This window comes from Entelurus aequoreus, linkage group LG11 (genome assembly GCF_033978785.1).
Source record: "Entelurus aequoreus isolate RoL-2023_Sb linkage group LG11, RoL_Eaeq_v1.1, whole genome shotgun sequence".
Classification (NCBI taxonomy): Eukaryota; Metazoa; Chordata; class Actinopteri; order Syngnathiformes; family Syngnathidae; genus Entelurus; species Entelurus aequoreus.
Window position 1 is genome coordinate 4,023,938 of NC_084741.1, and position 15,573 is coordinate 4,039,510.

At 41.1% G+C, this 15,573-nt stretch overlaps 1 protein-coding gene across 1 annotated transcript in view; it reads right to left on the reverse strand.

Annotated features, from left to right (window-relative positions):
• LOC133660500 (uncharacterized) overlaps positions 1 to 12,086 on the reverse strand; it is a 31,794-nt gene extending 19,708 nt beyond the window's left edge. The window contains exons 1-3 of the mRNA XM_062064038.1: positions 11,531 to 12,086; positions 11,345 to 11,476; positions 10,152 to 10,302 (exon numbers count right to left, since the gene is read on the reverse strand). Coding sequence (XP_061920022.1) covers positions 10,152 to 10,302; positions 11,345 to 11,476; positions 11,531 to 11,897 — 650 coding nt within the window. The 5' untranslated portion in view covers positions 11,898 to 12,086. The remainder of the gene's footprint in view (positions 1 to 10,151; positions 10,303 to 11,344; positions 11,477 to 11,530) is intronic.
• Between the last annotated feature and the right edge of the window lie 3,487 nt (positions 12,087 to 15,573).

Here is a 15,573-nt window from a genome sequence, read left to right on the forward strand (position 1 = left end):
TGTGAAAATAAAAATAAAAATAATCTAAATCTAGACCACGCAGTCTGATAGTTTATATATCAATGATGAAATCTTAACATTGCAACACATGCCAATACGGCCGGGTTAACTTATAAAGTGACATTTTAAATTTCCCGCTAAACTTCCGGTTGAAAACGTCTATGTATGATGACGTATGCGCGTGACGTCACGACGGCAACGGAAGTATTCGTACCCAATGTGTCACCATACAAACTGCTCTGTTTTCATCGAACAATTCCACAGTATTCTGGACATCTGTGTTGGGGAATCTTTTGCAATTTGTTTAATGGACAATGGAGACTGCAAAGAAGAAAGTTGTAGGTGGGATCGGTGTATTAGCGGCTGGCTGCAGCAACACAATCAGGAGGTTGTGTTGTGTTTGAGTTGGATAGAAGACGCGCTACCGTGAGTACAGCTTTGGCTTCCAAACATTTGATCGCTTGCCCGTACGTGCGTGTCGCTATGTGCATGTCACGTACGTAACTTTGGGGAAATATATGTTTCTTGCCGACTCTGATGGCGGCCGGGGTGTCGTCGAAAGCTACAACGCCCGCCGCCGCTCCGTAGTTAGCTTCAATTGTTAAGCTTCGCCAAGCTAGAAATTATTAACCGTGTATTTACATGTTCATGGTTTAATAGTATTGTTGATCTTCTGTGTATCCTTCCAGTCAGGGTTTTTTTTTTATTTTGTTTCTATCTGCATTTGAGCCTGATGCTATCACGTTAGCTCCGTAGCTAAATTAGCTTCAATTTTCAAGCTTCGCCAAGCTGGAAATTATTAACCGTGTATTTACATGTTCATGATTTAATAGTATTGTTGATCTTCTATCTATCCTTCCAGTCAGGGTTTTTTAAAATTTTGTTTCTATCTGCATTTGAGCCTGATGCTATCACGTTAGCTCCGTAGCTAAATTAGCTTCAATTTTCAAGCTTCGCCAAGCTGGAAACTATTAACCGTGTATTTACATGTTCATGGTTTAATAGTATTGTTGATCTTCTGTCTATCCTTCCAGTCAGGTTTTTTTTTTAAAAAATGTTGTTTCTATCTGCATTTAAGCCTGATGTGATATCACGTTAGCTCCGTAGCTAAATTAGCTTCAATTTTTAAGCTTCGCCAAGCTGGAAATTATTAACCGTGTATTTACATGTTCATGGTTTAATAGTATTGTTGATCTTCTGTCTATCCTTCCAGTCAGGGTTTTTTAAAATTTGGTTTCTATCTGCATTTGAGCCTGATGCTATCACGTTAGCTCCGTAGCTAAGTTAGTTAGCTTCAATTGTTAAGCTTCGCCAAGCTGGAAACTATTAACCGTGTATTTACATGTTCATGGTTTAATAGTATTGTTGATCTTCTGTCTATCCTTCCAGTCAGGGTTTTTTAAAATGTTGTTTCTATCTGCATTTGAGCCTGATGCTATCACGTTAGCTCCATAGCTAAGTTAGCTTCAATTGTTAAGCTTCGCCAAGCTGGAAATTATTAACCGTGTATTTACATGTTCATGGTTTAATAGTATTGTTGATCTTCTTTCTATCCTTCCAGTCAGGGTTTTTTAAAATTTTGTTTCTATCTGCATTTGAGCCCGATGCTATCACGTTAGCTCCGTAGCTAAATTAGCTTCAATTTTCAAGCTTCGCCAAGCTGGAAACTATTAACCGTGTATTTACATGTTCATGGTTTAACAGTATTGTTGATCTTCTGTCTATCCTTCCAGTCAGGGTTTTTTTTTAAAATTTTGTTTCTATCTGCATTTAAGCCCGATGTGATATCACGTTAGCTCCGTAGCTAAATTAGCTTCAATTTTTAAGCTTCGCCAAGCTGGAAACTATTAACCGTGTATTTACATGTTCATGGTTTAATAGTATTGTTGATCTTCTGTCTATCCTTCCAGTCAGGGTTTTTTAAAATTTTGTTTCTATCTGCATTTGAGCCTGATGCTATCACGTTAGCTCCTTAGCTAAATTAGCTTCAATTTTTAAGCTTCGCCTAGCTGGAAATTATTAACCGTGTATATACATGTTCATGGTGTAATAGTATTGTTGATCTTCTGTCTATCCTTCCAGTCAGGGTTTTTTAAAATTTTGTTTCTATCTGCATTTGAGCCCGATGCTATCACGTTAGCTCCGTAGCTAAATCAGCTTCAATTTTTAAGCTTCGCCAAGCTGGAAATTATTAACCGTGTATTTACATGTTCATGGTTTAATAGTATTGTTGATCTTCTGTCTATCCTTCCAGTCAGGGTTTTTTAAAATTTTGTTTCTATCTGCATTTGAGCCTGATGCTATCACGTTAGCTCCGTAGCTAAAGTCCGTCAATGATGTATTGTCGTGGAGATAAAAGTCACTGTGAATGTCCATTTCGCGTTCTCGACTCTCATTTTCAAGAGGATATAGTATCCGAGGTGGTTTAAAATACAAATCCGTGATCCACAATAGAAAAAGGAGAGTGTGTGGAATCCAATGAGACCTTGTACCTAAGTTACGGTGAGAGCGAAAAAAGATACACCCTGCACTGCCTCTCTAGTCCTTCACTCTAACGTTCCTCATCCACGAATCTTTCATCCTCGCTCAAATTAATGGGATAATCGTCGCTTTCTCGGTCCGAATCTCTCTCGCTCCATTGTAAACAACGGGGAATTGTGAGGAGTCCTTCTTCCTGTGACGTCACGCTACTTCCGGTATAGGCAAGCCTCTTTTAATGTTGCGAACTTTATCGTCGTTGTTCTATACTAAATCCTTTCAGCAAAAATATGGCAATATCGCGAAATGATCAAGTATGACACATAGAATGGATCTGCTATCCCCGTTTAAATAAAAACATTTCATTTCAGTAGGCCTTTAAATGGAAAATAACTTTAGTATAATCACTGGATACATATATCAATTTAATTTAATTTTTTTTTCTTTTTACATTTTTTTTCTTTCCATGATGGCAGGTGAGGCCCCCGCCTCCCCTGCCTCTACTGACTGCACGTCCCTGGTGCAAGTACTAGGCAAGGAAAAGCTCCCTTGAAGGATGAAGCGGAGAGAGAACCGAGACCTCGCGGTGTTTTGGTTGCGAAAGAACCGCCGTCAGGTGACACAATGAGCCAAAATACACTTTTAAGTTACCAAGCCACAAATGCCGGGTCTCCCATAGCGACCAAACTACTAACAACAAAGGACCTGTCAGGCCTGTTTTTGTTATTATTTCTTAACGGTTACGAATGCACCAGCCATGGTTGCATGGAAGCTGTGTGGCTCCCCCCGTCTTTGTGGAAGAGAGCAAAGGGAGATAAGATGTGACAGGATGATAACTACACTCTGTTTGTGAAGCCGGGCAGGTTCTACACTGCTCTGTATGGAAGACCGGCGCTCACGGGAGATAGTCGGAAGGAGGCGGGTTTGGTCCGACTGCCTGCTGTGACCTTTTGCAAATAGATTGTTGCAAACTTCAATGCTTCCTCACCGAGTTTTCCTTTTAATTTGCAAAATATTAATAAGCGCGCTCGCATAAACATGGAGGCAAAACCCGGTCGCTAGCAATCTGTGCTGCTCCAGCCGGATGATTTCACACCGAAAGGTCAAACCTGACAATGATTTGAAACCCTTTTAGCGGAGTGTCAGCCACGCATTACATCACACTACCCAGCAAGCATGACATGTGCATACATTCATACTGAAGGAATGAATATTTCATCTTTGGTGTGCACGTGATTTATGGGCACACTCAACAACATGCAGTGTGTTTGTGCACTACCACAGGCAGCAATGTAAGCATACGTAGTCCAAAATGTTGTAGGAATGTTCATTTACCGTAACAGGGCGTTAATTGGCAGCAGGCGTTAATTAGTCAGGTTTAAGCATCGAACTACCTATTAAACAGAATAAGAAGCGAGGAATCAGGCAGAGACAGAGTTCAATTTTGCTCATGAGGAGAAGGCATGGAGCTGCACACTCAGTTACAGTCTCTGAGGAACAGCCCATGCGCTCCTCTATTTATTCAGTTTAGGACGTTCCCTAGTTACATTGCTGAGGCTGCTTCTAAAGGGAGGGGGGTCACACATTATGCGAGCATCTCAGTACGCACAATACGTGATTATTCAGAACGGAACGTTGTGATTGCGCCCTGTCTCTGCTTTGTCTGCCTGCTGTTGATATGCCTTATTTTCGTCGAGGTGCTGGTTGGTCCTTTGGCTGTTAGCAAGCTGAAAGACAGAAAACATCCGCGGCGAGGCCACTCCTCGCATGCAGTGGAAGATAACAAGTTGTGTGCCCTTGTGCAGAGAAGAAAAAGTACAGCTTGAGCAAAATAGATAATAACTACAGCAACGACCTTTAAGCATAAGAGTTGTGGCAGAAATGTAAGCGTACATAGTCCAAAATGTTGTAGAAATGTTCATTTACCGTAACAGGGCGTTAATTGGAAAGAGGCGTTAATTAGAGGGATGCGTTTTGTCAGGTTTAAGCACCAAACTATCTATTACACCAGACAAGAAGAAGGAATCAGGCAGAGACAGAGTTCAATTTTGCTCATGAGGAGAACGCATGGACCTGCACACTCAGTTACAGTCTCTGAGGAACAGCCCATGCGCTCCTCTATTTATTCAGTTTAGGACGTTCCCTAGTTACATGCTGAGGCTGCTTCTAAAGGGAGGGGGTCACACATTATGCGAGCAGCTCAGTACGCACAATACGTGATTATTCAGAACGGAATGTACTGGGGCGTTGTGATTGCGCCCTGTCTCCTCTGTTGATGTGCCTTATCTTCGTCGAGGTGCTGGTTGGTCCTTAGGCTGTTAGCAAGCTGAAAGACAGGAAACATCTGCGGCGAGGCCACTCCTCGCATGCAGTGGAAGATAACAAGTTGTGTGCCCTTGTGTAGAGAAGAAAAAGTACAGCTCGAGCACAATAGATAATAACTAGAGCAACGACCTTTAAGCATAAGAGTTGTGTTTGTGCACTACTACAGGCAGAAATGTAAGCATACGTAGTACAAAATGTTGTAGAAATGTTCATTTACCGTAACAGGGCGTTATATGGAAGCGGGCGTTAATTAGAGGGATGCTTTTTGTCAGGTTTAAGCACCGAACTATCTATTAAAAATCAGGCAGAGACAGAGTTCAATTTTGCTCATGAGGAGAACACATGGAGCTGCACACTCAGTTACAGTCTCACCCTACGCTCTGAGAAACAGCCCACGCGCTCCTCTATTTATTCAGTTTAGGACGTTCCCTAGTTACATTGCTGAGGCTGCTTCTAAAGGGTGGGGGGTCACACTTTATGCGAGCATCTCAGTACGCACAATACGTGATTATTCAGAACGGAACGTTGTGATTGCGCCCTGTCTCTGCAGTGTCTGCCCGCTGTTGACATGCCTTATCTTCGTCAAGGTGCTGGTTCGTCCTTTGGCTGTTAGCAAGCTGAAAGACAGGAAACATCTGCGGCGAGGCCACTCCTCACATGCAGTGGAAGATAACAAGTTGTGTGCCCTTGTGCAGAGAAGAAAAAGAACAGCTTGAGCAAAATAGATAATAACTATAGCAACGGCCTTTAAGCATAAGAGTTGTGGCAGAAATGTAAGCATACATAGTCCAAAATGTTGTAGAAATGTTCATTTACCGTAACAGGGCGTTAATTGGAAGGAGGCGTTAATTAGAGGGATGCGTTTTGTCAGGTTTAAGCACCAAACTATCTATTACACAAGACAAGAAGAAGGAATCAGGCAGAGACAGAGTTCAATTTTGCTCATGAGGAGAAAGCATGGAGCTGCACACTCAGTTACAGTCTCTGAGGAACAGGCCACGCGCTCCTCTATTTATTCAGTTTAGGACGTTCCCTAGTTACATGCTGAGGCTGCTTCTAAAGGGAGGGGGGTCACACATTATGCGAGCAGCTCAGTACGCAGAATACGTGATTGTTCAGAACGGAATGTACTGGGGCGTTGTGATTGCGCCCTGTCTCCTCTGTCGACGTGCCTTATCTTCGTCGAGGTGCTGGTTCGTCCTTTGGCTGTTAGCAAGACAGAATCGGGGGTGTATATTGTAGCGTCCCGGAAGAGTTAGTGCTGCAAGGGGTTCTGGGTATTTGTTCCGTTGTGTTTATGTTGTGTTACGGTGCGGATGTTCTCCCGAAATGTGTGTGTCATTCTTGTTCGGTGTGGGTTCACAGTGTGGCGCATATTTGTAACAGTGTTAAAGTTGTTTGTACGGACACCCTCAGTGTGACCTGTATGGCTGTTGACCAAGTATGCATTGCATTCACTTGTGTGTGTGTGAAAAGCCGCATATATCATGTGACTGGGCCAGCACGCTGTTTGTATGGAGGAAAAGCGGACATGACAGGTTGTAGAGGACGCTAGGGGCAGTGCCTTTAAGGCACGCCCCCAATATTGTTGTTGTCCGTGTGGAAAACGGGAGAATGGTTGCCCTGGGAGATTTTCGGGAGGGGCACTGAAATTCGGGAGTCTCCCGGGAAAATTGGGAGGGTTGGCAAGTATGGGCCTCAGCCTGGACCCCCTCTCTAGGGGCCCAGGCTTAGACCGATTTTTTAAACTTTTTTAATTTTTATTTTTTTGTCACCCCCCATTGTTTACTTGTATCTCACCTTTTTTTGCAAGGGACGCCTGAAGTTGGCAGACCCGTCAGCGATCCTGTTCTGTTCTGTCTCCCTGTAATGTTTGTGTGATCTCCACCATTTTAATTTCCCCTCCGGGATTAATGAAGTATTTCTGATTCTAATTCCGATTTTCTCTAGTGACTCAAAGCCCTTTTGCATAGTGAAAGCCAATATGTAAGTTACATTTAAAGCAGTGTGGGTGGCACTGGGAGCAGGTGGGTGAAGTGTCTTGCCACCTGTCAAATCATACAGAATAAATGATGTTTATTTTGTTTAGAGTTTTTGTTGGGTTTAGTTTTGTAGACGGCTTAGATTTGGGACACGTGGGCATTGTGCAGGCCCGTTTCTTTGAGGCAACGTTGGTGTAGCCTTCTTTGGCTACTTTTAAGACCCTTCTTAAAACTAGAGATGCGTTAAAATGTAATATCGGAAATTATCTGTATCGTTTTTTTTATTATCAGAATCGTGTTTTTTTTTTTTTCATTTTATTTTATTTATTTATTTATTTTTTATTAAATCCACATAAAAAACACAAGATACACTTACAATTAGTGCACCAACCCAAAAAACACACAAAAGGGTTGTTTCTTTCTGTTATTAATATTCTGCTTCCTACATTATATATCAATATATATCAATACAGTCTGCAAGGGATACAGTCCGTAAGCACACATGATTGTGCGTGCTGCTGCTCCACTAATAATACTAACCTTTAACATTTAATTTTACACATTTTCATTAATTACTAGTTTCTATGTAACTGTTTTTATATTGTTTTACTTAATTTTTTATTCAAGAAAATGTTTTTAATTTATTTATCTTATTTTATTTGATTCATTTTTGTAAAAAGTACCTTATCTTCACCATACCTGGTTGTCCAAATTAGGCATAATAATGTGTTAATTCCACGACTGTATATATCGGTTGATATCGGTATCGGTAATTAAAGAGTTGGACAATATCAGCATATCGGCATATCGGATATCGGCAAAAAGCCATTATCGGACATCCCTACTTAAAACCCATTTTTATTCACTGGCTTTTAACCCAGCATGAGACTTTCAACTTTTTAACTGCTTTTTATCGAACAAATTGTTCTTAGGATAATTTGTATTTGCTTTTTCAATGTGTATTTTATTTTAAATGTTATTTTTTAGTCTGTCCTTTGCCTCTATTTCTTTGTGGTGTACAGTCCTTTGTTCTTCAAATGTGCTTGTTTTTAAAGGGCTTTATAAATAAAGTTGGTATGTTATGGTACATCAGGGGTCACCAAACGCGGTGCCCGCGGGCACCAGGTAGCCCGTAAGGACCAGATGAGTAGCCCGCTGGCCTGTTCTAAAAATAGCTCAAATAGCAGCACTTACCAGTGAGCTGCCTCTATATTTTAAATTGTATTTATTTACTAGCAAGCTGGTCTTGCTTTGCCCGACATTTTTAATTCTAAGAGAGACAAAACTCAAATAGAATTTGAAAATCCAAGAAAATATTTGAAAGACTTGGTCTTCACTTGTTTAAATAAATTTATTATTTGTTTTACTTTGCTTCTTATAACTTTCAGAAAGACAATTTTAGAGAAAAAATACAAACTTAAAAAAGATTTTAGGATTTTTAAACACATATACCTTTTTACCTTTTAAATTCCTTCCTCTTCTTTCCTGACAATTTAAATCAACGTTCGAGTAAATTTTTATTTTTTTTATTGTAAAGAATAATAAATACATTTTAATTTAATTCTTCATTTTAGCTTCTGTTTTTTCGACGAAGAATATTTGTGAAATATTTCTTCAAACTTGTTATGATTAAAATTCAAAAAAATTATTCTGGCAAATCTAGAAAATCTGTAGAATCAAATTTAAATCTTATTTCAAAGTCTTTTGAATTTCTTTTAAAAATTTTGTTCTGGAAAATCTAGAAGAAATAATTATTTGTCTTTGTTAGAAATATAGCTTGGTCCAATTTGTTATATATTCTAACAAAGTGCAGATTGGATTTTAACCTATTTAAAACATGTCCAAAAAATTCTCAAATTAATCTTAATCAGGAAAAATGACTAATGATGTTCCATAAATATATATATATTTTTTTTTCAAAAAGATTCGAATTAGCTAGTTTTTCTCTTCTTTTTTTTCGGTTGAATTTTAAAGAGTCGAAATTGAAGATAAACTATGTTTCCAAATTTAATTGTCATTTTTTTTTCGTGTTTTCTCCTCTTTTAAACCGTTCAATTATGTGTAAATATCATTAATTATTAATAATAACATAGAGTTAAAGGTAAATTGAGCAAATTGGCTATTTCTGGCAATTTATTGAAGTGTGTATCAAACTGGTAGCCCTTCGCATTAATCACTACCCAAGAAGTAGCTCTTGCTTTCAAAAAGGTTGCTGACCCCTGTAGACGGTGAGCTGACATGAGAAAAAGTGCCTAGAAAATGAATTTCGCTCCCACGTCTAAGCACAACTTGTTCAATGCATTTTTGCATAGATAATACCCTTCTGGACTTTGGGTTAAAAGTTCAGAACATGATACCTAGCCAAATTTTGTCACACGCCAGAAATGTATATAGAGGTAAATCACAAAAAACGAAAATCTTGTGCTGCAGTTTTGGCTTGTAAAATATGTCTTATTCATTTTGGCAACACAAAATCTTTCTCAAATATCATAAATACATATACCTAACATCTGAAACAAATATTGGTGCCTTAGTATACTCATATGTGAATTTAGATCATGAAATGTAGCAAATTTCTTAAAAAACGATTCAACTGAAGTGATTTGCCCCAGCACAATGAAGCACACACTTATTAAATTTAGCTAAAAGCTTATGTATCATACATTAAAAAAATGTCACAACCTTCTATGTAATCAAAGGTACAAAAGAAGTAACACACCGTGGCCAAAAGTGGCTTAAAATCTAGCAAAATATTACCATGCACCCCAAAACTGGAATAAGGCAAAAATGGACAAGATTAAAATAGATGCAGTAAAGGCCCAAATTGGTATAAAATATGATAAATATTTATTAAAGTAGCAAATTGTTTCACAGCATGTGTCATTTATACCCCCCCCCCCCCCCCCCCCCCCCACACACACACACACAAACACACACAAAAGACCAAAACAAATTTGAAAAAAAAGGTAATACAGACATTATTTAAGCTTTACCGTTAAAATGGCAGTGTGGCATCTCGATAATCAAACATCTTGATAAAGAAACAAAAGTGGCAAATTTTACATGGTGACATGGTGCGTAATTACTCATCAATATCACTTTCATCTGTGTCATCATCCCATGCACCTCTTTCTTCTGTTTCCTTTGAAACATTTCCACAGTTCTGGCAGTGACATAAATCAGTACAAGACATTTTTGCAGACATACATGAACATCTTTCTGTTTCACATTTGCTTGTCTTGCAACCACAGTGGACTACCTGCAGCACACTATCTGGGGCAGGATTTCTAGTCATCCATCTTACTGTTAACTCCCCATCCTCAATGTACCATCCATTGCCAATGGGTGAAGGGGCACACATCATACCAGTCAGGGAATGTCGCATTACTGCTGCTTGGTAGTTTGCCCTTTTGCAGTGTCCTATGGTACCGGACCTCTATAGCAACACAGTCTTTGTCGTTGATGTGCAGAAGAATGGCAGCATCTTTCTTAATCTCAGCTGCCTTCAGCAACTGGCCTTTAAAAGAAAAATAATTAGAATAAGCTTTATTGGCAAAATCAGAGATTTACAAGTAAAAAAGTGTGTGTGTGTGTGTGTGTCTTGAGTGGGGGGTTGGAGAGGTATTTATGACCCTGTGATTTACGACTCTGTGATGTGAGCTGCTGAACTCCCAGCTAAACATTCCAAGATTCAAGATATCTATTGTCATATGCACAGATAAACAGACAGTCACACTGCACAATGAAAAGCTTATTTTGCTGGTCCCCCTTGCAAATTCACAAAATATAAATATAAATATAAACTTAAGCTAAATAAAGAATCACAGAATATAAAAATTAAACAAGAATAAACTTAAACTATATTGCACACTTACAATAAACTTACTAAAAATGTAAATGTAAGGATTTTTAATACTAATAAATATAATAAAATAAAATAAGAAACAAAAATAAAGAAATAAGATAAAGTAAATTAAAGTGTGGATCTTACAACAGATCTATAGTGGGCATGAGTAGACAGAAGCAGTATTGCACATTCAGTTCACAGTGAAGATGATAATGGATGATATGACAATGATGATGTATAAAGTGCACTATGCATTCTTCAATTATTGTAGCAGCAGTGGAGGTGACATGAAGTCACAGCAGGGATGTGGGTAGTGGTCACAGTTCAGTCAGTTCAGGGATGAGGGGTGAGGTGTGAAGGTGTGCGGGGGGAGGGGTGGGGGTTGTGATGTGTAAATCAGTCCAGGGGTGTGTGTGTGTGTGTGTGGGGGGGAGAGAGAGATTGGGGCTGTGGTGTGAAGGTATATGGGGGGATGGGTGGGGCTTCCTTTTCTAGGCCAGTGGTTCTCAAACTTTTAAATTCCAAGGTCTCCCCTTAACTCTGACAGTGTATAAATGGTCCATTTGGTTATTACAAAGTAACAACACATTCTTTCAATCCTACGCTATGTACTGTAACATTATTACTATAGATTCACACACGTGTGTGTGTGTGTGTGTGTGTGTGTGTGTGTGTGTGTGTGTGTGTGTGTGTGTGTGTGTGTGTGACATACCTGCCGACACGGTTTCTGCTTGTGTGAGTTGATCCCTCTGGCGTTTTCCTCCCACACGAGTGTACTTTTCCACTTTTTGACAAATTATACAGATGGCTGGCAGGACGGGGCCGGCAGAAGCAACGGGCAAACCTGAACGAGATCGAAGTTTCTTTCGGGGAGTTTCAGACGTGCCTGCTGACTGACCTGCGGCTGCAGATGGTTCTCCCACCGCCCGTGCGGTCCTTTTCTCGGCATAAAACAATGCAGATTTATCTGTAAAACGTCGGTAGCATGTTGCGTGAAACCCAGCGACGTCAGGAATAGCGTCAAAATCTACATCCGAGCAATGTTTATAGATTTCTGCCAGATGCTTGTTCTGGTCTTGCAGACAAAGCCACTGTTTTAAATAGTTTCTGTATGTGTCCCACCGTGTCCGAGTGAAGTGCTGGACGTCCTCATTGTTCACAGATGAAAGATGCATATAGCATCTTTTATTTTCCTCTTTACGCACTTTTTTTCTAACTTTTGAGGTCTTTCGTTCCTCTTCACTCTCGGATGTTGTCGTCGCCATAGCAGGTATGTTGTTAGAATAAAGCTGCTACCTGATTGGTCCATGTGACCAAAACCGCGCCACTCCCCACTAGATATCACTGCGCCTCACTGAAAAATAGTACCGGCTTTCAACACCGATTACACAAAATGGGCTAGGTGTCAATTTCCGAACTTTTGGTATCTTACTTACTACCAGTAAATCTATTTTATGAAGTAAAAATGATGTTGTGCCGTTGGTGTGGGAGCGAAACTGAACGATATGAGCCTTGACCACAGGCACTACTGTGGTACATGGTAGTGTTGTACCGATACCAACATTTTGGTACCGGTACCAAAAATATTTCGATACTTTTCTGTGTTTTTCTAAATAAAGGGGACCACAAAAAATGTCATCACTGTCTTTATTCTAAGAAGAAATCTTAGTGTACATGAAACATATGTTTATTATTGCAATTTAGTCCTTAAATAAAATAGTGAACGTACTAGACAACTTGTCTTTTAGTAGTAAGTAAACAAACAAAGACTCCTAATTAGTCTGCTGACGTATGCAGTAACATTGTTGCGGCGAGCTACGGGAGGATGTTCACCTGTGAGCGTGTGCTGATGATATCAGCCTCACCTGTCCACAGTGGAGCGCACAGGTGAGCACAACCAGCCTAATTGGCAGCTCACGCCGGCACTCCATGCAAGTTTGGCCGCTCAGAACTTTGTCCAGTGGTTTTGCAGAGCAGCTGATGGCAGCAGGACAGCGACATGGTGTGCTAAATCTTTGGACTAAGGTAAGCTCACTTCTTTTTACTGGGCCAAAACAAAGTGTTTGGAACACAAAAGCCTAAGTCTGTGCTTATGGAGCAAACACATCATATGTGTTGTTTGTTGAGAGGTTAAAAGGTCATGCTGTATTGTCTGCTTTGCAGTTGTTAAATTGTGTGCTTGTTTGAGTATTTTTGTTTTAGGCTATTTTAAGTAAACAATATTAATACAGTTAATTCATTAACCATAGTCAATTGAAAAGTACAAATTCTGCTTTATGGACAGAATGTGATCCTTAGTTGCAAAAACTGAAATCTAAGTAAGATGAAATATCTCAAATAAGGGTGATATTTGCTTATTTTCTGTCTGATAAGATCATTCTTCTCACTAAGCAGATTTTATGTTAGAGTGTTTTACTTGTTTTAAGTGTCCTAAATGATCTCAGTAAGATTTTACAGCTTGTTGCTGAGATTTGATGAGCTATATTGAGTAAAACATGCTTGAAACTAGAAAATCAACTGTTGCAAAGCTGTGTCATCAACACTCACAAGTAGAAAACTACTTTTTTAAAGTCATCATTTCTTATTTCAAGCTGTTGTGCAGACACCTCAATAAAGTGGGGTGTCCTTTGTGCAGACACCTCCATAAAGTGGGGTGTCAGTTGCACACACACCTCCATAAAGTGGGGTGTCCGTTGCGCTCACACCTCCATAAAGTGGGGTGTCCTTTGTGCAGACACCTCCATAAAGTGGGGTGTCAGTTGCACACACACCTCCATAAAGTGGGGTGTTCACTGTGCAGACACCTCCATAAAGTGGGGTGTCCGTTTCGCTCACACCTCCATAAAGTGGGGTGTCTGTTGTGCAGACACCTCCATAAAGTGGGGTGTTTGCTGCGCAGACACCTCCATAAAGTGGGGTGTTTGCTGCGCAGACACCTCCATAAAGTGGGGTGTTTGCTGCGCAGACACCTCCATAAAGTGGGGTGTTTGCTGCGCAGACACCTCCATAAAGTGGGGTGTTTGCTGCGCAGACACCTCCATAAAGTGGGGTGTTTGCTGCGCAGACACCTCCATAAAGTGGGGTGTTTGCTGCGCAGACACCTCCATAAAGTGGGGTGTTTGCTGCGCAGACACCTCCATAAAGTGGGGTGTTTGCTGCGCAGACACCTCCTATAAAGTGGGGTGTACATTGTGCAGACACCTCCTATAAAGTGGGGTGTACATTGTGCAGACACCTCCTATAAAGTGGGGTGTACATTGTGCAGACACCTCCATAAAGTGGGGTGTCATTTGCACACACACCTCCATAAAGTGGGGTCACCGCTGTGCAGACACCTCCATAAAGTGGGGTGTCCATTGTGCAGACACCTCCATAAAGTGGGGTGTTTGCTGTGCAGACACCTCCATAAAGTGGAGTGTACATTGTGCAGACACCTCCATAAAGTGGGGTGTCAGTTGCCCACACACCTCCATAAAGTGGGGTGTTAGTTGCCCACACACCTCCATAAAGTGGGGTGTTCACTGTGCAGACACCTCCATAAAGTGGTGTGTCAGTTGCACACACACCTCCATAAAGTGGGGTGTTTGCTGTGCAGACACCTCCATAAAGTGGGGTGTTTGCTGTGCAGACACCTCCATAAAGTGGGGTGTTTGCTGTGCAGTCACCTCCTATAAAGTGGGGTGTTTGCTGTGCAGACACCTCCTATAAAGTGGGGTGTACATAGTGCAGACACCTCCATAATGTGGGGTGTCAGTTGCACACACACCTCCATAAAGTGGGGTGTCCGCTGTGCAGACACCTCCATAAAATAGGGTGTTTGCTGCGCAGACATCTCAATAAAGTGGGGTGTCAGTTGCACACACACCTCCATAAAGTGAGGTGTTCACTGTGCAGACACCTCCATAAAATAGGGTGTCCGCTGTGCAGACACCTCCATAAAGTGGGGTGTTTGCTGCGCAGACACCTCCATAAAGTGGGGTGTTTGCTGCGCAGACACCTCCATAAAGTGGGGTGTTTGCTGCGCAGACACCTCCATAAAGTGGGGTGTTTGCTGCGCAGACACCTCCATTCAGTGGGGTGTTTGCTGCGCAGACACCTCCATTCAGTGGGGTGTTTGCTGCGCAGACACCTCCATTCAGTGGGGTGTTTGCTGCGCAGACACCTCCATTCAGTGGGGTGTTTGCTGCGCAGACACCTCCATTCAGTGGGGTGTTTGCTGCACAGACACCTCCATAAAGTGTGGTGTTTGCTGCGCAGACACCTCCATTCAGTGGGGTGTTTGCTGCGCAGACACCTCCATAAAGTGGGGTGTTTGCTGCGCAGACACCTCCATAAAGTGGGGTGTTCCTACGTTCCTACGTTCTCATACTTTTATCTTCTAGATCAAATGCATTTGTTGTTTGTTTCTTGGGAGTTTGCTGGGCTTCAACTTAACTTAACTTAACTTAGTTCCACCCACTGATAAATCCCAGCATGCTCTGCTGCTGTCTGATTAGCTGGAGCGTAAAGCCGAGCAGGATTCATTTCACTGCTGTCTCTCCTCGTTTCACTCCTGCTCCTTGTTTCTGTTTCCCCTTCACAACAATGCAAGAACAACACCAAGCAAGCTTTCATGCTCCACTGATGTTTTGCTCATTATACGCACGCTCGCCAGCCACACTTTGATGAGCGCTGCCATCTGCATGCCAGGGAGAAGCCAGTTAGGATTGTGTCGTCATTATTGTCTTTTTTTAGGTAAGAAAAGTTGCTTTTGCATAATATTGTGAAACAAAACTCAAGATATGTCTTACCTTATACACACACCATAATAATACTCCTATGTTGAAGATATGTCTTACCTTATACACACACACCATAATACCGTATTTCCTTGACTTGGCGCCGGGAATATGGTATTCGCATGCCTCGAATTACAGCCGGGTCAAACTGGTTTCGCAAAAT